This window comes from Hyaena hyaena, unplaced genomic scaffold (genome assembly GCF_003009895.1).
Source record: "Hyaena hyaena isolate Hyena2069 unplaced genomic scaffold, ASM300989v1 scaffold_1176, whole genome shotgun sequence".
NCBI lineage: Eukaryota > Metazoa > Chordata > Mammalia > Carnivora > Hyaenidae > Hyaena > Hyaena hyaena.
The window spans coordinates 481,608-505,740 of NW_024081810.1; the positions used below are offsets into that span (position 1 = coordinate 481,608).

The 24,133-nt window shown below is 35.1% G+C and overlaps 1 protein-coding gene and 1 non-coding gene across 2 annotated transcripts in view; one reads left to right on the plus strand and one right to left on the minus strand.

The window, feature by feature from the left end:
* Positions 1-11,020, plus strand: part of LOC120224473 (cohesin subunit SA-1-like) — a 194,583-nt gene extending 183,563 nt beyond the window's left edge. Inside the window, exon 6 of the mRNA XM_039222707.1 lies at positions 10,912-11,020. Within this exon, the coding sequence (XP_039078638.1) occupies positions 10,912-11,016 (105 nt within the window). The 3' untranslated portion in view covers positions 11,017-11,020. The remainder of the gene's footprint in view (positions 1-10,911) is intronic.
* Positions 5,622-5,725, minus strand: LOC120224474. The gene has a single exon (XR_005526575.1). It is a non-coding gene; the product is annotated as a U6 spliceosomal RNA (small nuclear RNA).
* Positions 11,021-24,133: the final 13,113 nt, after the last annotated feature.

Below are 24,133 nucleotides of genomic sequence, written 5' to 3' on the forward strand. Positions count from 1 at the left end.
GAACATGGGACTTTTGATCTCAGGGTTGTAAGTTCTAGCTCTATATTGGGTCTATGTAGATATTATTTAGAAAAAAAAATGAAGTATTCTTTGTAATCGTGAAATTATACTACTTATCTTTCCCTACTCCCTCTATGAGGACAACTCATATAAGAAAATGTAATAGTTTCTTAAGGTGTAAGCTTAAATAATTGAATTAGACCTCTTTTCTAAGTATTTGAAACTGTATATTTCCCGCTAAGCATTGTTTTAGCTGCATTCTACAAATTTGGTAATGTGTTTTCATTATCATTCAGCTCAAAACATTTTTTAATTACCAGATACTTGAGGATATTTTAGTTGTGTTCTTACTGTGACATCAGTAAGACTGATGTCTTAACTTAAATCCATTATGGCCAGAGTCTGTGCTCTGTATTTTTTCAGTCCTTAAAAACTCATAGAGACTTGCTCTTTGGTCTTTTGGGAAGTGTTCAAAATGTTTTTAAAGACACTATGTATTCCATAATTGTTCGTGTTGTGTTTTATAAGTTTATTATTAGTGCTTTTTAAATCTTCTGTATATTTATTATATTTATGTTTATTTCTTCTAACAGTTACTGAGGGATATATTAAAAATCAGAAATATTATTAATTTGCGTATTTCTTTTAAGTTCAATTTTTGCTTTATGTATTTTGAGAATATTTGGTATATAAAAATCCAGAATTTTTATATTACCATGATGAATTTACCACTTTATTATTATAAAACCTATCTTTTTATATTTACATTACTCCTTGTCTTGATTTCTATTTTGTCTGATATAAAATGATTTTAACAGCTTTTTTATATTTAAAGTTTGCAGGATATATATTTTTTCATTCTTTCTGTATAACCACTCTGCTTCTGTATTTAAAGTGTGTCTCTTATAGATATCATGTGATTATGTCTTTTTGTACAGTCTGGATGGTATCTGTCTTTCAAGAGGAAGGTTCAGTCTATTTGCTTGGTTTTTAATTTTCTTAGTCTGAAAGTTCTTATTTTGCTTTTATTTGAAAGATATTTTTTGCTGGCTAAAAACTTCTGCATTTTTTTCTTTTTTTCCCTCACTTCATTGAGATATAATTGACACACAACATTGTGTAAGTTTAAAGTATGTAACTTTGATTTGGTATATTTGTATATTACAAAAGATTACTATTATAGTATTAGCTAATACCCTCATCCCCTTGTATTATTTCCATTTAGTTTCTGTGGTGACAACATTTAAGATTATAGAATATAGTGTTATTAGCTATAGTCACTATTCTGTATGTTACTCCCAAAACTTGTTAATCTTCTAATTGGAAGTTTGTACCCTTTGATCAGTTCCTTCCCATTTTCTCTATCTCCCAGTCCTTCGTAACTACCACTCTATGTCTGTTTTTCTGAGTTGGGCTTTTTTTAGATTCCTGTGGAATAAGTAATATCAGACAGCATATTTTTTTCTCTGTGTAATATATTTCACTTAGTATTATGACTTGAAGGTTCATCTGGGTTGTCACAAGTGACAGCATTTCCGTCTTTGTCTTGACTGAAAAGTATTCCAGTATATAGATACTACATTTTCCTTTTTTGTTTTTGTTTGTTTTTGGTGGTGGTGGTGGTAGTTGTTGTTTAGATATCACATTTTCCTTATTCATTCATCTATTGATGTACATGTAGGTTGTTTCCATATTTTGGCCACTGTGAAAAATGATGTGGTGAATATGAGAGTGCAGATATCACTACAAGATCCCTCCATTTTATGTTTGTTTTTGATGTCACATTTGCATTTTTTATATTGTGTATTTATTACATTTAAAACTGTAGCTATTTTTAATATTTTTGTCCTTTAACCTTTATACTAAAGTAGTCAACATTCTACCCTATTATAATATTAAGGGTTTTGAATCTAACTATCTCTTTACCTTTATAGTGTGCTGTGTATTGTCATGCGTTTTCATGTTAGTGTCCTTTTGTTTCAGCTCAGAGATCTCTCTTCAGCATTTCTTGTAATGTAGGTTTAGTGGTGATGAATTCTCTCAACTTTTTTTTTTTTTTTTAATTTTTTATTTATTTCTAGGAGAGAGAGAGAGAGAGAGAGACAGCGTGAGCAGGGGAGGGTCAGAGAGAGAGGGAGTGACAGACTCTGAAACAGGCTCCAGGCTCTGAGCTGGCAGTCAGCACAGAGCCCGATGCGGGGCTCGAACCCATGAACCGCGAGATCATGACCCAAGCGAAAGTCGGACGCTTAACCGACTAAGCCACCCAGGCGCCCCGAATTCTCTCAACTTTTATTTAGGAAACGTCTTTATTCCACCTTCAGTTTGTTTTTTTTTTAATGTTTTATTTATTTCTGAGAGAGAGAGAGACAGACAGACAGACAGTGAGAGAGATAACGTGAGCAGGGGAGGGTCAGAGAGAGAGGGAGACGCAGAATCTGAAACAGGCTGAGCTGGCTGTCAGCACAGAGCCGGATGGCGGGGCTCAAACCCACAAACAGTGAGATCATGACTGGAGCTGAAGTCAGACGCTTAACTGACTGAGCCACCCAGGTGCCCCTTCACCTTCAGGTTTGAAGGACATTTCTGTTAGGTAAAGTATTCTTGATTGGCAGTTTCTTCTGACACTTTCAATGTATCATTATAGTTTCTCCTGCCTGCAAAGGATCTACTGAGAAATCAGCTGATAAGCCTTATTGGGGTTTCTTTTTATGAGACAATTATTATTTTTTTTTCTCTTAGTATTTTAAACTTCTGTCTATAGGTTTAGACACTTTTATTCTTATGTGACTTGGAGAACACTTTTCAGTTGAAATTTTGAGATGAATTTTTACCTTCATGAACTTGGATGTCCAAATCTCTCCTATGTTTTTTGCCATTATTTTTTATACATTTCTAGGTATTTTATTATTTTTGATGTAATTATAAATGGGATTGTTTTCTTAATTTCTTTATTTGATAGTTCATTATTAGTATATAAAACTGCAACAGATTTTTGCATATTGATTTTGTATACTACACCCTTACTGAGTTTATTAGTTCTAATAGTTTTCTTATGCAGTCTTTAAGGTTTTCTTTGTATATATTATCGCAAATAGTGGAAGTTTTACTTCTACCTTACTGATTTATATGCCTTTTACTACTTCTTCTTGCCTAATTGCACTGGCTAGGACCTCCCATACTATATTGAATAAAAGTGGTGATAGTGAGCATCCTTGTATTCTTCATGATCTTAGAGGAAAAGCTTCCATTTTTCTCCCATTTAGTATAATATTAGCTATGGGCTTGTCACATATGGCTTTTATTAAATGTTGAGGTACATTTTCTTTGTCCTACTTTGTTGATAGTTTTTATTATAAATGGATATTGAATTTTTTCAAATGCTTTTTCTACATTTATTGAGAAAATAATAGGATTTCTATTCTTCATTTTGTTAATGTGGTATACCTCATCAACAGTTTGTGAATGTTCAGCCATCTTTGCATCCCTGGAATAAACTCCACTTAATCATTATGTATGATACTTTTGATATATTATTAAATTCACTTTGTTCATATTGTCTTAATCAGTTTGCATCTGTGTTTATGAGTGATATTGGCCTGTAATTTTATTTTCTTTTGGCATTCTTGTCATGTTTTGGTATCAGGGTAACGTTTGCCTTATAAAGTAAGTTTGGAAGACTTCCCTCCTCTTCTCTTAGAAAGGTTTTATATTAATTCCTCTTGGAAATTTTGGCAGAATTCACCAGTGAAGCTGACTGGTCCTGGACCTGTTTGTTAGGAGACTTTGGATTACTTATTCAGTCTCCGTTACTAGTAAGTGTTCTGTTCAGATTATCTGTCAGATCATGGTTGTGTCTTGAGAGGTTTCTTTCCTAAGAATTTATCTGTTTCTTTCAGGTTGTTCAGTTTGTTAGCATATGATTAATTGTTCGTAGTAACATCTTTTCCTTTCTATTTTTATAGTATCAGTTATAACATCTCCGTTTATTTCTGATTTTGAGTCCTCTTTCTTTTCTTCTAGACAAGTAACTAAAGGTTTGTCAATTTTGTTTGTCTTTTCAGGAAGCAGCTCTTAGTTTCATTGATCTTTTCTATTTTTAGTCTTTATTTCAACTCTTATCTTTGTTATTTCCTTTCTTCTAACTTTGGGCTTTATTCTTCCTTTTTTTCTTTTCTAGCTCCATTAGGTATAGTTAGGTTGCTTATTTGAGGTTTTTCTTCTTTCTTGATGTAAGTATTTATCACTGTGAACTTCCCTCTTAGAACTGCTTTTGTTGCACCCCATGCATTTTGGTGTTACATTTCCATTTTCCTGTGTCTCAAGGGAAGAAGAAAGGAATAGAGAAGAACTACAAAGATAGCTGGAAAACAATTAACAAAATGGCAGTTAGTCCATACATATCAGTAATTACTTTAAATGTAAATAGACTAAATTTCAAATCAAAAGACACTCAGTAGCTCAATGGATTTAAAAAAAATAAAAGACCCATCTACATGTTGCTGTAAGAGACTTAATCCTAGATACAAGGACACACACTGCACAAATCAAAGGGGTGGAAAAAGGTATCCCATGCAAATGGAAACTAAAAGTTTTAAAAGCTGGATTAGCTATACCTATACCAGCCAAAATGGATTTTATAACAAAGATTATAATAAGAGACGTTGAATCATGTTACATAATGATAAAGAAGATAAGAAGATAAGCATTTGTAATAAGAATCTACAATAAGAATAATAAGATACAGCATTTGTAAATATTTATGCCCCCAACATAGAACATCTAAAGATCTAAAGAAAATATTAAGAGGCCTAAAGGGGGAAATGTTCACTAATACAATAATAGTGGGTTCTTTAATACCCCACTTACATCAATTCATAGATCATTTATATGGAAAGTCAATAAGGACTTAAGGACAGGTTAGACCAATGGTTCTAACATATTTGCTGGACATTACATCCAAAAGAACAGAATACACATTTTTTTCAAGTCACTTAGAACTATTTTAGAACTGTTTTCTAAGATAGGTCATATATTAGGCCAGAAAACAAGTCTTAATAAGAAATAAATATTTATTTTATGTCTACAGTAGTGTAAACTAGAAATCAGTTACATAAAGAAAACTGAAAAATTCACAAATATGTAGAGCTTAAACAATATGCTGTTGAACAATCAGATGTGTCAAAAAGAAAAGAGAACTTAAATAATAACTTGATCCATTATTTTTTAAAATCAGCTTTCTTCATTTTCTGTCTTTCGTTTCCCTTTGGGACTCCAATGAGGCATATATTATTTCTTTTGTCAGTATGGCATAATTAGATAAGCTTTCTTCATTCCTTTTCATTCTTCTCTTTGCTCCGGCATTTAGATAATTCTACTTGATCTGTGTTCAGCTTACTGATTCTCCCTTCAGCTTATTCAACCTCACTGTTGAAAATATCTGTTGAGTACTTCATTATTAGTGATTGTATTCTTCAGCTCTAGAATTTCTTCTATGTTCTATGTTCTTTCTTATGTATTCTTTTTTGAACTTCTCATTTTGTTATTATATTTTTTCCTGATATTATTAATTGCTTATCTGTGTTCTCTTGTAGCTCTCACAGTAGCTACAGAATTTTTTAAAAAATATGGAACATGTTATGAGTTTGCATGTCATCCTTACGCAGGGGTCATGCAAATCTTTTCTGTATCATTCCAATTTTAGCATATGTTTGCAGAAGTGAGCACGAGAAACTGTTTTAAATTCTTTGTTTTGCAGTTACTGGATGTTCATATTTTGGGGGCCAGTTTCTAGAGATGTACTATATTCCTTTGATGGAGACATTTTACTGATTCTTCATAATCCTGAAGACGTGTTTTCATATCTATGTATTTGAAGAAGCAGTTACCTCTTCCAGACTAACGAAACACTTCCATACGGGGAGCCTTTCACCTGATTGTAAAGGCACACTTAATCATGCAATGACCCTGGGTCTAATGTTGTAGGGTAAGAAATGTGGCGTATGGTGGCACTGGGTTCAGAAAGGCATGATGTCTTTTATGCTCATGCCACCAGGTTCCTCTGTGTGGACTTGGCAGTCTTTGGTGAGCACTGTGGAAGATCCGCAGTGGCCGTGAGAGCTGTTTTGGTTCTAAGCAACACTTCCAGGTTTGGTAACTAGGGACCAAAGCAGGCAGTGGCAGTACCCGGAGCCAGTGGTGTACACACACTGAGCTGTGGTGGTCAGCTTCAGGTGTCTATACAGAGGAAGAGACCTGTCTCAGACACAGTTGTAGTGGTGAGTATCAGTGCAGATAGTAAGGGCTAAAACCAGTTATGGGCTCCCTGGTAACTGTGGAGGCCCTGGCTGACAATATCCCCTCCTGTGGTTTCATACTCTCCCTCCAGACATGCCCTTTGCAGTGGAAATCATGGAAGGGAGCTTGGGTGAGAGTGTAGGTATGCAGCCTGGAGGAGCTAGGTACAAGTGAGCAAGGTGGTACTGGACAGTGACAGAAGGCAGGGCCTGATCTGAGCCTACCAGCAGCTGCAGGGTTTCTTGGCTTTTGGTGTACTCACCAGTGGTTGCATGTTCCCCTAGCCTTGAGCATGCATGCTACAGTGCAGGCCAGTGATGGGTGTTAGGACAGTGGTGCACAGCAAGAGGGGCTAACTCTGAGCATGGGCAACAGTGTTCAGTGATGGAGGGTGGCACTAGGCTGGTGTCTATGCTCATCTAACTGTAGAAGCTCAAGTTGGCTATGTGTGCAGCTCCTCGGCTCCCGTGGGGCTGGGGAGGGACTTAGGTGACTGGCTTCTTACTCTTATGCAGCTATAGAGGTCCTGCATGGCTGTGGTGTAGATATGATGGTGGCAGGGGAAGGTTTGAGAAAAGGACTTATGCAGCTGGTTTCAGCTAACAAAAATACCTGAGAGGAGAGCTGGCAGTATCTGTGGGAGTCCACAGTGGCTGTGCTAGCCTTTGGTTTTGTCAGTGGTGAAATACACCGAGTTTGTCTGCAGAGCAGGTCTCTGTGAACCATGGTGGCTCCTGGTGCTTGTCTGCTATTAATAGCTTCTGCTTTTATTCCTTGTTCCTAGCTGGCTCAGTATATCTATGAGAGAGTGAGACAAGAATCTGAAACAGGCTCCAGGCTCTGAGGTGTCAGCACAGAGTCTGACATGGGGCTTGAACTCATGAGCCATGAGACCATGACCTGAGCCAAAGTCGGACACTTAACCAACTGAGCCACCAAGGTGCCCCACAAGAGGAACCATTTTTAGCTGGGAAGTTTCTTGTGAGCATTGTAAACTGTCTTAGTTTGGGGAATGAGATTTTGCAGGCAAGATGAAGTTTCCTTCCTTCTCTTCTTGTGATTATTCTCACTTTTCTTGTTAAAACGTCCTATGTGGACTCTAGTGGTCCCCTGGGGCTGTCCACTTGTTGATCTTTGTGGGATTATAGGGAAGCTAGGGGTTTTTTTGCCAACTGATGGGCAGTTTTTTATCTTTCAGTACTTTAAATATGTCTTTCCATAATACCTTGGATTTCATTTTTTTTTTAATGTTGTTTTTATTTCTAGGAGAGAGAGAGAGAGACAGCGTGAGCAGGGGAGGGTCAGAGAGAGAGGGAGTCACAGACTGAAACAGGCTCCAGGCTCTGAGCTGGCAGTCAGCACAGAGCCCGTCGTGGGGCTCGAACCCACAAACCGCGAGATCATGACCTAAGCGAAAGTTGGACGCTTAACCAACTAAGCCACCCAGGCGCCCCCGGATTTCATTTTTTTTAATGAGATGTGTACATATTCATATGCTTTGGTCCCCTGTATGGACCCTATGGCTACTTAAAAATTTTTTTCTCTATTAAAGATCCCAGCAATTTAATTTTGATGTGCCTTATAGAAGTTTTCTGTTTTATCCTGTCTCACAGCCTAAGGCCTTATATATTATGAAATACTGTATAATCCATTTACCTATGCCCATGCTTGGCAATGTCTCTAATAATCACCAGTGTCTGCCAATCGAAGAAGCCTTTATCTCTCTTGAGTTTAGTTCTTTAGATTCTTTTGCCTACATCCCACTCTTTTAAAAGGTATAATTGGTTTCCTTTCAGATGAATAACCAGTTATACCAAAATCATTTATTAAATTAACCACCTTTTCCCTCAAAAAATTGAAATTTAGTCACAGCTTAAGTTCTATATATACCTGGATTTATTTCTGTACTCTATTTTCTTACTGCTATTCTAGTCCTATATTATTTTCAGCCTATATTGTTTTCAGTATCTTTGTGTTAAATTTTGATATTTATGCAATTCTCTGTTCACTAGTTTTATTCAGAATGTTTCTGGGCTCCTCACATCTAACTGGTGAGATTATAAATTGATACTGTCATTTTGGGAATTGAAGAAAATTTGTTCACCATCTTCAGAGTGTTTTCACAATGCTGGGCCCCCTACAGAAGTGGAGAAATGGTTCTTCTTTAGCCTTGTGCCATACTTCCTTACCTTGGTCAGAAAGCATTTCTGCATGGGCCATGAATTTAAAAATAACTTGACCTGATTTATCCATTCTTTGTCTTCACCACCATTCTTAGTCAACCATGTCCTTGACACATTATTCGGCTGAGCTTAACCTTGAACAGATACCATGATATTCTTTCTTTTTGGTTGTTTTTTTTTTTTTTAACCCTCTTCTACAACTGTATATTCTATCTAATTTTCTGTGGTTTTTTTGTTTTTGTTTTTTTTTTTAAGGTAAAACCTCCCAGGCACTAATGTGATGAAATAGAGATACATAGTGTTATAGTCATGAACAGTTTTAAAAAGTCCTCTCTTTTCACATCCAAGAAGGGAATGTGGTTGCTCTTGAGTGAAAGAGGTTGTTAAAGAAGATATATGCTCAACCACAATGGTTAAATTAATAGGACTGATAATATAAGTATTGGTGAGGATGTGGAATGCCCAATCTCATACATTGGTAGATTGAGTGAAAGAGGTTGTTAAAGAAGATATATGCTCAACCACAATGGTTAAATTAATAGGACTGATAATATAAGTATTGGTGAGGATGTGGAATGCCCAATCTCATACATTGGTAGATCTCTTACATTGTTGATGAATGTATAATTTAATATACCTGTTTTAGAATCTCATACATTGGTAGATCTTGTACATGGTTGATGAACATATAATTTAATATACCTGTTTTAGAAAATTGGTATTGTCTACTTACCATTTACATTATATGTGTTCTATGTGTTAATAGGTTTGCTGTTGGATATATATACAACAGAAACAAGTGTTTATGTCCATCAAAATAAGTGTACAGTCATATTTATAGCAATTTTGTTCCTGATAGCCTTAAAATGGAAACAAAAGTCATGTCCTTCACCAGTTAAATGGGTGATAAATTGTCGTATGTTAATATAATCAGATGCTACCTAGAAATGCATACAAAGGAAGTAGTGGTACACATAATAGGTGATAGAACTTTGATTGAAAGAAGTTAGACATAAAAAATGATACTACTTATATGAGTTTCAAGCACATTTCCACTCTTAAACCCTTTGGGCTGGGGATGGTTACTGAATAGAAGAGAGTATTTAGGGAGCTGCTTCAGTTCTGGAAATATTTTATATTTTCATATTGCTTATGATTACACAGGTGTATGTATTTGTAAAATTTCATCAAGGTGTAACTTAAGTTTCCTATGTCTTACTGTATATAACTGTACTTACATACAAAAGTAAGAATTGATTTTAAAAGTGTTTAAAAATTATTTTCATACATTTTCTGTGATATCCTACCTCTACCCGAAGAAACCTCAAACCAGGTAGCCTACAAGTATACTACATGGAATCACATTAAATTTGCCTAACAATCTGGAAAGACTTTATTGGTAGAGCTCTAAGGGTTTTTTCTTTTTTAAATTTTAACTCAGTACATAAAACTTATTTAGGTAATTTTCTGTATTCTCTAGTTTTTATAATTTACCTCATTAACATTTATACCTTTCTTGAATTTATAATTAGGTAACTAGCTGTGAACATATTGCTCATCCATTTATGTTTCTTATATATTGCCAGTATCTAAAAGTTATTTTGTACATTTGTCTTTGTCACCTGTCTTAATCAAATTTTTTCCATTGTGAATCTTTTGAGTCACTTTAGTAGACTATTGTTTTTTTTTCAACTGTTGGAAAGGGAGAATTCTCTTCATCATTTTAGTAATTTTTGCTTTAACTAAAAACTTAAAACCTGTGTCATAATTAGTGATACATCCTTGCCTTGTTCATTTTTAAGTTGAAATGTCTTGAGCATTTCAACAACAGATCTATTATAGTCTTTGTCTTTATCTTGTTTATATATATTTCATCTAACTTTACTTTTTCTAGAAGTTGTTTATTAAGCTTGGCTGCACAATTTTGTCAGATACCATTTTGAGATCTAGTAATTTCATTTAATTTTTCTTCATTTCATTTATAAATTGAATTATTTGGTTTCCCGTTATTAACTCATTTTTTCATTCCTGAAAAAATGCATTTGGTTATATATGGTGTGTATTCTTTTTATGCACTACTAATGGAATAGGTTTTTTTTTGGATACATGGACAGTTTCCATGTGTAAGTGTAATTAGTTTAGCTTTTGTATTATTTCCACAATCTGGTTTGAATATTGGTATCTATAGTTGCTTAATAATTATTAGACTAGTCAGATTTGTGTTGTGGTCTAGGTTAAACAAGCTTTTGAAACTAGTAACTAATCTTTTAATTACCTTGAAAATAAAGAAATCTTTACTTTTATTTGGCTACAGAGACATGATTTCAGGTATTTGAAGTAGACACACACATAAAATCACAGACCTTAAAAAGTTTATTTTCTGTAATAGCAATTTTAAAAAATTTTCATTTTATATATTTTTTTTCTACAGTCCGTGGTGGATGACTGGATTGAATCATATAAACAAGACAGGGACATCGCGCTTCTGGATTTAATCAACTTTTTTATCCAGTGTTCAGGATGTCGAGGTACATAATGTTAGAATAAATAATGTACATTGAATCTAGTAGTCCAGCAGTGTCAAACTACTTCACCTTTCTTTAGTTATATATAATCCATTCTAGAATGATGTGCTGATCTCTTTCTGATAAAGAAAATTATATTTAAGGCTGTTTCATTTTGTTTTGGTTCAGTTTTGCTATGAAAGAACAAGTTTATAAAATTTTATGAAATTTTGAAGGAAATCTAAAACTCATTTAAGGAATATATGAATCAACGTTTTAGATCATAAGTTTTTATAATATTTACTGACAGTATTTCTAGTTATGCTTCAGATTAGGAATTTTGATAGTTCCTAATATTCATTATTTTATTTCTTCTTCAGTATGTATAAGGTCCTCATTGCATAGATGAAGTGCTTAAACCTTAAATAATTTGCTTAAGGTAACATAAGTACCAGAATCTGGTTTCTTAGGTTTATCATCTGTTGGATATCTATAGATAGTTTTTTTAAAAATAAAATGTAAGTTTATTTTTATCATATTAATAGATAACTGATAGACATTTTTCTTCTCAGGAATAATAAATCCTAATAGATTATTCTGTGTTACATGGGGGTGAGGGGTTTAAGGGAGATCAGCATTCTTCTCTTTCCAGTGCAGAAAGTACAGTGATCTTTTATTGAGATCATTGATTCATTTGGTATCTTGAAAACTTTTTAATTTTTGTTTGTCACTCACAGTATTGACACAAGTAGTTTTTATAAAATATTTACAGAACACCTCTATCTTGGACTAAGCACTGTTCCAGAGTATACAAATGTTATGAAGACTGTCTCTGCCGCAGTCAGTATTAGAGTATGTATAATTTTCAAAAGAGGCTTTATTACAAGGAGCAAAGAGGGAAATTATACCAGTAGTTCAGTGAAGTGCTCAGTGCCACTTAATGGTGGCTTTTAATGCCACCATTTATTGACAGTTTAATGACAATTTAATATGTGTCAAGCTCTGTGCTTTATATATATTAGCTCATTTAATATACTGGTTAACAGTTCTGTCAGGCAAATATGATTTTTATAGATCAGGAAACAGAATAAAGGGCTTAGAAGTGTTTGGACGTATAGTTTAAGTGACAAACTCAAGATTCAGAGTCAGGCTTGTCTCAATCTGGAGTCTGTATCTCTAAGGACAGGATACTATGGGGATAACAAGGAAGGGCTTCTGATCTAGTGTAGGCTTTGTATCTCTGTGTATGTGTGAATGTGGGAGTATTTGTAAGAAAGTGCATCTTAGAGGAAAAACTGTGGTGAGACTAAGACTGAGTAAAAGAAAAGTAGGAGAGACCAGAAAGGCCAAAGGTAACAGATTACGTATAAATGCCTCAAGATAAGAAAGCAGGCTACACTCTTGGACACAGAGTTTGAACCTGAATCTTAGAGCATTGAGATTGATGAAGAGTGGCAGGAGATTATGCTTTTTGGAGGAAAAAGACTTTGTTAATTTTGCAGTTTTAAGATTGGTAAGACAAAGCATGAGTGACCTACTTTACGTGAATTATCTAATCTATATAAGTGTTCTGTTGGATTGTGTTTTGATTTAAAAGTTTATTTATTTATTTTGAGAGAGTGAGAAAGCTAATGGGGGAGGAGCAGAGAGAGAGGAAGAGAGAGAATCCCAGATGTGGGGCTCCATCCCACCGCTGCATGATCATGACCTAAGCTGAAATCAATAGTCAACTAACTGATTGAACTACCCAGGTGCCCTGGTTTGGGTTTTGATTTTAAAACAATTGGTAGTCTCTGAATTTTTTCCTTTTGTAGTTCATTCCCAACATTCAGAAAACCAGAAAGCTTTAAAAGATATGAAGCAAAAAGTCTTTACCACTTCCTGCCTTTTCATCTACTCCAGAGTTAACTGCTTTTAACTATTTTGTTGTATATCATCTATCTATCTGCATTATTTATCTAATTTCCATATGCATATGTAAGAATATATTTTTCTTCGCCACTACTCTTACACAAAGGATAATGGTATATAGGGAGCTTTTTCAATATAGGATCTTAGGGCTTCTTTGTGTGTATGTATGATAATTTAGTTTAACCAGTCTGTTAACATGCCCTTTTATGATTTGTAGTCTTCTGCTATTACAGACAATACTGTAGTGAGTAATTTTGTGTATACCTTGTTTGTTCTTTGTGGAGGAATGTCTGTCAGAAAATGTATTTGTAAATTATATTAGATATTGCTGAACTTCCTGCTCTAGGAATTGTACCCATTTTTACTCCTATTAGTAATACATGAAAATGTTTCTTTTCAGTCTTTTCAACGAAATGTTCTTATCAAATTTTGTAGTTGGTCTTATAAATGATTGAAGAATGATGTACCAGTTGACTTTTTAAAAATTGAGTTGAAATTCACTCCACATATAGTCAACCATTTTATCTATTTAGTTATTTATTTTTATCTTTACAATTAACCATTAATTTTTTCTTTTAAGTTTATTTACTTATTTTGAGAGAGAGAAACAGGTAGAGGCAGAAAAAGAAGGAGAGATAGAGAATCCCAAGCAGGCTCTGCAGTCAGCGCAGAGCCTGTCACAGGGGTAGAACTCATGAACTGTGGGATCATGATGTAGGCAAAACTGAGAGTCAGACGTTGAACCAATTGAGTCACCCAGAGGTACCATAATTAACCATTTTAAATTGTATAGTTCAGTAACTTTTAGCACATTCACAGTGTTGAACCACTTCTCTCTAGTATTGTAACTTTCTCATCACTGCAGGAGAATACCTCATATTCATTAAGTGATCATTCCCCATTCATCTCTCCTCCCTCCTTTAACATTTGGCAAATACTAATCTGCTTTCTGTTCCTGTACATTTTCCTATTTTGGTCATTTTATATAAAAGTAGTTGTTCAGTATATGACCTTTTGTGTCTGATATCTTTCTCTTAGCCATAATGCCTTCAAGGTTTATCAGGGTAGTTCATGTATCTGTAATTCATTCCTTTTTATGGCTGAATAACTGTAGTGTAGATCACAGTTTTTTAATTTATTCATCTGTTAGTGGACATTTGGATTATTTATACCTTTTGGATATTGTGAATATTGCTCCTGTAAAGATTTATGAACAAATTCTGTTTGAGTACTTGGGGGGTTGCCGGGTCATATGGTAATTCTGCTTTTCCTTTTTAGAGAACCATCAGATATTTCCATAACAGCTGCAGCATTTTGTATTCCTCCAAAAAAATGTATAAGAATTCTTATTTCTTCACATCCTCTCCAAACTCTTTTCCTTAGTGGCTGCACTATTTTATATTCCCACCAACACTGTACTAGGATTCTCTTTTCTCTATATCCTTGCCAACTCTTGCTATTTTCCAGTTTTTTTATTTTAACTGTCCTAGTGGTTGTGAACTGGTGTCTCATTGGTATCTCATCATGATTTGTGTTTCCTTAATTATCAGTGATCTTCAACATCTTCTTCATGTGCTTTTTGGCCATTGTATGTCTTCTTTAAAGAAATGCGTATTCAAGCCCTGTGTTCATTTCTAACTTAGATGGTTTTTCTTTTGTTGTGCATTGTAAGAGTTCTGTATATATTCTGAATACTAAACTCTTTTCAGATAGTTAACTTGGAATGATTTCCTTCCCATTCTGTAGCTTGTCTTTTCACTTTCTTAAAGATGTCCTTTCATACTTAAAAGTTTTAAATTTTAATTTAGTTCATTTTATCTATTAATTTTTGCTCATGCTTGTAACGTCAAATCTAAGAATCCATTGCTAAATAAAAGGGCATGAAGATTTACCCCTATAGTCTTTTTCAAATACAGTCCCCAACTTATTATGGTTCAACTTGTGATTTTTTTAACTTTATGATGGTATAAAAATAATATGTATTTAATAGAAACTGTACTTCGGGTTCTTAATTTTGACTTTTTTCTCACCTTGGAGATTCATGATAGGATACTCTCTCCTGATCCTGGGCAGAAGCAGTGATCCACACGCTCCCAGTCAGCCCCACAATAAGGGTAAACAACCAGTAGACTTAAAACCATTCTTTACCTCTACACTCATTCTGCTTTTCACTTTCTGTATAGTATTCAATAAATTACATGTGAAATTATATTATAAAATAGGCTTTGTGTTAGATGATTTTGCCCAACTGTAGGCTGTATATTTGCCCAGCTGTATTAGATACAATTCAATAAAATTATATTAACTATATTATAAAATAGGTTTTGTATTAGATGATTTTGCCCAACTGGAGGCTAATGAAGTGCTTTGAGAACATTTAAGGTAGGCTGTGATATTTGGTGGTTTGGATGTATTAAGTACATTGTTGATCTAATAATAGTTTCAACTTACATACAATGGGTTTATCAGGATGTAACCCCATCATAAGTTTTATAATTTTAGCCTTTTAAGTAGGTTGTTGGTCGGGGCGCCTGGGTGGCTTAGTCGGTTAAGTGTCCGACTTTCGCTTAGGTCGTGATCTCGCGGTTCGTGGGTTCGAGCCCCGTGTCGGGCTCTGTGCTGACTGCCAGCTCAGAGCCTGGAGCCTGATTCAGAGTCTGTGACTCCCTCTCTCTCTGACCCTCCCCTGCTCACACTGTCTCTCTCTCTCTCTCTCTCCTAGACATAAATAAAACATTAAAAAAAATTTTAAAAAAAGTAGGTTGTTGATCTTGGTTAATTTTTTATATGGATGGTTTTAATTTGTATTTCTCCTATGAGTGAAGCTTGAGAACTATTTCGATTACTTTTTCTTTGAATTTTCTGTTCCTGTCCCTTGCCAATTTTCCTTTCTGGTGTCCTCTTAGTTTCTGAAGAGGCATGTTAAAAAGCGGATTTTAAAACATCTTGGTCTGAGTCATAGAATGATCTTTTCTTTTTAAAAAATGTTTATTTTTTAACTTTTTAACGTTTAGTTTGAGAGAGACAGAGAGTGTGCACACATGCGTCAGCAGGAAAGAGGGAGAGAGAGAATCTAATGCAGGCTCTGCATTGTCAGCATGGAGCCTGACGCAGACCTTGAACTCACAAAATGTGAGATCATGACCAGAGCCTAAACTAAGAGTCAGTCAGATGCTTAACTGACTAAGCCACCCAGGTACCCCCTTGTTTATTTTTGAGAGAGGGTGAGAGCATGTATGTGTACACTTGCATGAGCAAGGGAGAGGGCAGAGACAGAGAGGGCGAAAGAGGGAATCCCAAGCAGGTTCTGCTCTGTCAGCACAGAGCCCAGTGTGGGGCTTAATCCCTCATACCATGAGATCATGACCTGAACCGAAATCAGGAGTTCGTCACTTAACTGACTGAGCCACCCAGTCACCCCTAAAATCTTTTCTTGATGTGATTAACAAAGAAAGCACACTGTTTCTTGTATCAGTGGAATATAATAAAAATCTAGAAATACACCCAAGTACTAATGAAATTTTAAGCATATCTGAAAACCTATGAAAGGAGAATGGCAAATTATATTTACAGTGAGATGTTATTTTTCACCTCCAAGATTGGTAAATTTAAAAATTACAACAGTGCTTTGGTCAGGCTATTAGAAAACAGACACGGTTACATTGTTTCCTGGAATAAAAATTGATATATCTCTGATGGAAAGAGATTTGGTAATATCTTTCAAAACTACATTTGTTTTTTTCCAGCCACCCTACTTCTGTAAATTTTCCATGAAGATATACCTCCAGAATTAGGAAAATAAATGCACAGGGTTACTCAGTACATTATTATTTGTCCTTTCAGAATATTGGAAACAACCTAAATGCTCATCTATAGGAGAGTGATTAAGTAAATTGTCAAAAAGAATGATGAAGATCTCTGTATTTAAGGGTGAAATACAAAGTGCCAAAAAGTAAAGAATGCAACTTTCTTGAGAAGGGAAAAGGGAAAAATGGAATATAAGCATGTATCTTTTCTTGTGAACAAAAAGAAACAGACGAAAAGCAAAAAAGAATATTGACTGGCTACCTGCAGAGGGCGGGGGGGTGGGTGGGGGGCATGTATGTGGATGAGGTGGAAACCCTAGAGGGAACTGGAGTGAAAGGCTGATAATTTGAAATCCCTTCCTTTAAATTGTAGTTGACATAATATTATATTAGTTTCAGGTATACAGCATTTCATATTTACATACATTATGCAGTATTCACCTCAATAAGGGTAGTTCCCATCTCTCACCTATACAAAATTATTGCAGTATTACTGACTACATTTTTTATGCTGTACTTTTCATTCCTGTGACTTATCTCATTTAAAACTGGAAGTTTTTGCCTGTTAATCCCCTTCACTTATTTCACCCATTCCCCTATTCCCTCCCTCCACCCCTCTGGCAACCATCAATTCTCTGTATTTGTGAGTCTGTTTCTATTTTCTTTGTTCATTTGTTTTGTTTTTAGGCTCCACATATATGTGAAAATGTGGTATCTTCGTCTGACTTATTTCATATAGCATTATACCCTCTAGGTTTATCTCTGTCATATGGATTTCCATCCATTTACCATGCTAATGGCAAGATTTCATTCTTTTTTATGGTTGAGTAATATTCTATTGCATGTGTGTGTGTGTGCGCGCGCGTGCACACACACACACACACACACACACACACACACTTTTTCTTTATCCATTCATCTGTTGGTGGACATTTAGGTTGCTTCTATATCTTGGCTATTGTAAATAATGCTGCAGTAAACATAGGCAAGCATATATCTTTTCAAATTAGTATTGTCATTTTCTTCAGGTAAATACCCCAAAGTGGAATTACTGGATCATAAGGTATTTCTTTTTTTTTTTTTTTTTTGCTTGTGGCTCTTTTATATATATTTAAAACACACAGTAAGAACATAAGAACATCTCAAATCATTTGGAAGAAAAAAGGGGTTACCAACCAAAATCTTTGGAAATTTCATAAAATTTAAATATCTGCAAACAATCCAACCGAAAAGAAAAAAAAAAATCCCAACATTTGGCTATGGAGGGCACTTCACACGTGAACCAAATGGCGTTATAACATTTTCCTTTAGGTAAATTAGTCACTAAACTCCATTAGAAAGAATACAAGAGCAATCATAAGGTATTTCTATCATTAAGCCCTCTAGACTGTTTTCCTTAGTGGCTCACCAATCTATATTCTCACTAACAGTGCATAGGTTCCCTTTTCTCCACATTTTTGCCAGCAGTTATTATTTCTGGTCTTTTTGATACTGGCATTCTGACTGGTATAAGGTAATATCTTATTGTGGTTCTGATTTGCATTTCCCTGATGATTTGTGATGTTGAGCATCTTTTCATGTGTCTGTTGGCCATCTTTATGTATTTATTATTAGGAAAAATTCTATTTAGGTTCTCTGCCCATTTTAAAAATATTCATTGATTTATTGATTATTTTGAGAGAGGGAATGCAAGCAGGGGAGAAGAACAGGGGCAGAGAGAGAGAGAATCTCAAGCAGGCTCCACAGTCGGCATGGAGCAGGCTGAATCCTATAACCCTGGGATCACAACCTGAGCTGAAATCAAGAGTTGGACACTCAACCACCTGAGCCACCCAGGCTCCCCATCTCCACATTTTAAAATCTGATTATTTGTTGTTTGGGGTTGAATTTTAATGAGTTCTTTATATATTTTGGACATTAATTGAAAGGACCATGATTGCAAATAATTTCTCCTATTTGGAGGGTTGCCTTTTTGTTTTATTGATGGTTTGCTTCACTGGGCAAAAACATTTTAGTTTGATATAGTTCCACTTGTTTATTATTCCCTTTGTTGCCCTTTCCTGAGGATGTAGAACCCCAAAATACTGGTAAGACTGTTCATAGTTTTACTGCCTATGTTTTCTTTTAGGAGTTTTATGTTTTAGGTCTTTACTCCATTTTGAGTTTATTTTTATATATGATATAAGAAAGTAGTCCACTTTTATTCTTTTATGTGTAGCTGCTCAGTTTTACCAGCATCATTTATTGAAGACTGTCTTTTCACCATTGTATATTCTTGCTTCCTTTGTTAGAGATTAATTGACCATATATGTATGAGTTTATTATGGACTTTCTTTTGTTCTGTTGATCTATGTGTCTGTTTTTGTGCCAGTACCATACTGTTTTGATTATTATAGCTTTGTAGTAGAGTTTGAAATCTGGAAGCATGACACCTCCAGCTTTGTTCTTCTCTCTTGAGTTTCTTTGACTTTTTGGGGTCATTTGTGGTTCTATATGAATTTTAGGATTATTCTTCTATAAAAAATGCTATTTGTATTTTGTAGGGAGTATATTGGATTTGTGTATTGCTTTGGGTAGAATGGAGGTTGTAACAATATTCTTTCAGTCATTGAGCATGGCATAACTTTTCATTTATTTGTGTTGTCTCCCATTTCCATCATCAATATCTTAATAGTTTTCAGTACAGGTTTTTCGCCTTCTTCATTAAATTTATTCCTAGATATTTTGTTCTTTTTGATGCAGTTATAAACTTCTGTTTTTGCTATTACTTATTAGTATATACAAACATAACATTTCTTCATATTAATTTCGTATTCTGCTACTGTACTGAATTTGTTTATTAGGTCTAATAGCTTCTTGATGGAATTTTCAGGATCTTCTGTATATAGTGTCATGTCATCTGCAAATAATGATAGCTTAACTCAGTCCTTAGCAATTTGGATACATTTTCTTTCTTGTCTGATTGCTGTGGCTTGGACTTCTAGTCTATGATGAGTAAAGATGGTGAGCAGGGACATCCTTGTCTTGTTCCTGATCTTGAAGGAAAAGCTTTCAGCTATTTCACCACTGTGATGTTAACCACTTTGTCATATATCGCCTTTAGTATGTTAGAGAGTGTGAGCCCGGGAGAGGAGAAGAGGGAGAGAGAATCTTAATTAAGCAGGCTCTGTGCTCAGTGCAGAGCCTGACATGTGTCTTACTCCCACGACCCTGGCATCATGACCTGTATCAAAATCAGGAGTTGGACGCTCAACTAACATTAGGCATACTGGATTTTTATGGTTTTATTTTATTAATGTGGTCTGTCACATCGGTATATTTGCAGATATTGAGCCATGCTTGCATCCATGGAATAAATTCCACTTGATTATGGTGAATGTTCCTTTAATATATTGTTTTGTTCAGTTTGCTAATGTTTTATTTAACATTTTTGCATATATAGCCATCAGGGATATTGGCCTGTCATTTTCTTTAGTGTTTTTGTCTGGTTTTGGTATATTTATTGTTGTTGTTTTTTAAATTTTTAAAAATGTTTTATTTATTTCTGAGAGAGAGAGCGTGAGCAGGGGAGGGTCAGAGAGAGAGAGAGAGAGATACAAAATCCAAAGCAGCCTCCAGGCTCTGAGCTAGCTGTCAGCACACAGCCCGATGCAGGGCTCAAACCCATAAAGCATAAAATCATTCCCTGAGCCGAAGTCGGATGCTTAACTGACTGAGCCACCCAGGCGCCCCTGGTTTTGGTATATTTGTAATGCTGGTCTTGGAGAATGAATTTAGAAACATTTTTTTCCATTTGAATTTTTTGGAATATTTTGGGAAGGATAAGTGTGTTAATAACTCTTTAAAATTTTTTTAATGTTTATTTTTTAGAGAGAGAGGGAGGGAGAGAGAGTAAGAAGGCGTAAGCAAGGGAGGGGCACAGGGAGAGGGAGATACAGAACCCAAAGAGGGCTCCAGGTTCTGAGCTCTCAGCACAGAGCCTAGTGTAGGACTCAACCCATCGACTGAGATCATGAACTGCGCTGATTGGGGATGCTTAACCAACTGAGCCACTCAGGGGCCTCAGGTGATAACTCTCTTTTTTAAGAGTTTTTGTGGAATTCACCTGTGAAGCCATTTTATTCTGGATTTTGGTTTGTTGGGGATTTTGGTTACTGATTCGGTTTCATTACTAGTAATCTGCCCATATTTTCTTTTTTCTTCCTAGGTCATTCTTGGAAGATTGTTTCTAGGAATTTATCCATTGCTTCTGGGTTGTCCAATTTGTTGGTGTATAATGTTTTGTGGGAGTCTCTTACCCTTTGTATTTCTGTTGTGTTGATTGTAATTGGTCTTTCATCTCTGATTTTTTTTAAAGTTCTTTTTCTTTTAATAGTGTGACTTAAGGTTTATCAATTTATTTGATTCGTTTCAAAGGATCAGATCTTAGTTTAATCTTTTCTTTATTCAGTAAGTTTTCCTACTCTTGATTGTCATTTTATCCTTCTTTATGTTAACTTTATGCTTTGTTTTTCTTTTTGTGTTTCCTTTAGGCGTAGTTACATTTGTTTATTTGAGCTTTCATTTTGTTTCTTGATGTAGGTTTGTGTCACTATAAACTTTTACAACTGATTTTGTTGTGTTCCAAATATTTTGGACTCCTGCATTTCTGTTTTCATTTGACACAGGTATTTTCTGATGTACCATTTGATTTCTTTATTGAGGCATTGATTGTTTACTATAATGTTGTTCAGCCTCCATGTGTTTGTGTTTTTTCAAGTTTTTGTTTTATAATTGACCATTAGTTTCATAGTGTTGTGGTTGGAAAAGATGCTTGATGTAATCTCAGTCTTCTTAAATTTACTGAGAGATTTTTTGTGACCTAACAGGTGATCTCAACTGAAGAATGTTCTTTATACCCTTGAAAAGTGTCTATTCTGAGGGATTTTGATGGAATGTTTTGTATGTATCTGTTAGGCCTGTCTCATCTATTGTGTTGTTCAGAGCCAGTGTTTCTACTGGCTGCTGAGTCTCTGTCTGAGTGATTTATCCAGGGATTTAAGTGAGGTGTTAAAGTCTTCTACTATAATTGAACTAATGTCAGTTTCTCCTTTTATGTCTCTAAATACTTGCTTAATATATGTAGGTGTTCCTATGTTTGGTACATAGATATTTAAAATTGTTAAATTTTCTTGCTGCATAGATTGCTTTATCATTAGGTATTGCCTTTCTGTGTTGTTTCAGTCTTTGTTTTGAAGTCTATTTTGTTCTACATATTGCTGCCACAGCTTTTTTCTTTTTTGCTTCTATTTGCACAGAAAATCTTTGTCTCTTTATTTACTTTCAGTCTGTAGGTGTTCTGAAATCTGAAGTGAATTTCTTGTAGTTAACATATAGATGGATCTTTTTTATTGTATTTTTTTAAGTTTATTTATTTTAAAGATGATGGGTCAGAGAGAGAGAGGGAGAGAGAGAATCCCAAGCAGGCTCTATGCTGTCAGCACAGAGCCCGACACAGATTCAGTCACATGAACCATGAGATGATGACCTGAGCCATAATCATCCATCAGATGTTTGGGGTGCCTGGGTGGCTCAGTCAGTTAAGCATCCTACTTTGGCTCAGGTCATGATCTCATGGTTTGTGGATTTGAGCCCGTCGTTGGGCTCTGTGCTGACAGCTAGCTCAGAGCCTGGAACCTGCTTCGGATTCTGTGTCTCCCTCTCTCTTCTGACCCTCCCCTGCTCACACTGTCTCTCTCTCTCTCAGAAATAAATAAAACATTAAAATTAAAAAAGAAAAGATTCGGATGTTTAACAGACTGAGCCACCCAGGCATCCCCAGAAGGATCTTTTTTTCTTTTCTTAATGTTTATTTTTGAGAGAGAAAGAGTGTGAGTAGGGAAGGAGCAGAGAGAGAGGGAGACACAGCATCTGAAACAGGTTCCAGGCTCTGAGCTGTCAGCACAGAGCCCGGGGTGGGGCTCAAACTCACAAACCATAAGATCATGACCTGAGCCAAGGTCAGACACTTAACCAACTGAGCCACCCAGGTGCCCCAGAAGGATCTTTTTAAAATATACTGTTGCCCTGTCTTTTGATTACATCATTTTATTCCATTTACATTTGAAAGGATTAATATTGGGTATGTACTTAATGGTGTTTTGTTAACTATTTTCTGCTAGTTTTTGTAGTTCTACCATGTTCCTATCCTTTAATCTCTTCCGTTTGATTTGATGACTTTCTTTAGCATATGCTTTTTTCATTCTTTTTATTTTTTTAGGTCTATTGTAGGTTTGGTTTGTCGTTATCATGAGGTTCATATATAACATTTTATGTATATAACTGTTTTAAGGTGGTGTTTGCTTAAGTTTAAACATATTCTAAGAGGGGTGCCTGGGTGGCTTAGTCGGTTAAGCGTCCAACTTTCGCTTAGGTCATGATCTCGCTGTTCGTGGGTTCGAGCCCCGCGTCGTGCTCTGTGCTGACTGCCAGCTCAGAGCCTGGAGCCTGTTTCAGAGTCTGTGACTCCCTCTCTCTCTGACCCTCCCCTGCTCACGCTGTCTCTCTCTCTCTCTCTCTCTCCTAGAAATAAAAAAACATTAAAAAAAAATATTCTAAGAGATTAGGTTTTTACTTCTCCTTCCATGTTTTATGTATATGATGTCATATTTTACATCTTTGTATTTTGTGTATTCCATAATGAATTATTGTAGGTATAATTGATTTTAGTATTTTTGTCTTTTAACCTTTGTACTAGCTTTATAAGTGATTGATCTACTTCATTTACTATATGTTTAGTTTTACCAGTGAAATCTTTTATTTTCACAATTTGTACTTCTAGTAATGATTCTCTCTTTTCATTTAATGAAGTCTCTTTTGAATTTTAAATGATGATGAACTTCTTTAACTTTTGTTGGGGAACTTTTTATCTTTCCTTTAATTCTGAATGATATCCTTGCCAGGTAGAGTATTCTTGGTTGTAGGTTTTTTCCTTTGAGCACTTTGAATTATCATAAACTTCTTTGGGCTTGCAGTGTTTTTCTTGAAAAGTTAGTTTATAGTCATATTCAGGTGTCCTTGTATGTAACTAATTGCTTTTTGTTTATTCCTTTTAGGAGTTTTCTTTTTGTCTTTATATATTTTAAAAATTTATTTCTTAAAATATGATTTATTGTCAGTTTAGCTAACATACAGTGTATACAGTGTGATCTTAGTTTTGGGGTATATTTCTATGATTCATCACTTACATACATACCCAGAGCTCATTCCAACAAGTGCCCTCCTCTGCCCATCACCCATTTTCCTCTCTCCCCTACCCTCTCTCCCATCATCCTTCAGTTTTTTCTGTATATTTAAGAGTCTCTTATGGTTTGCCTCCCTCACTGTTTAAAACAATTTTTCCCCTCCCCCTATGGTCTTCTGTTAAGTTTCTAAAGTTCCACATATGAGTGAG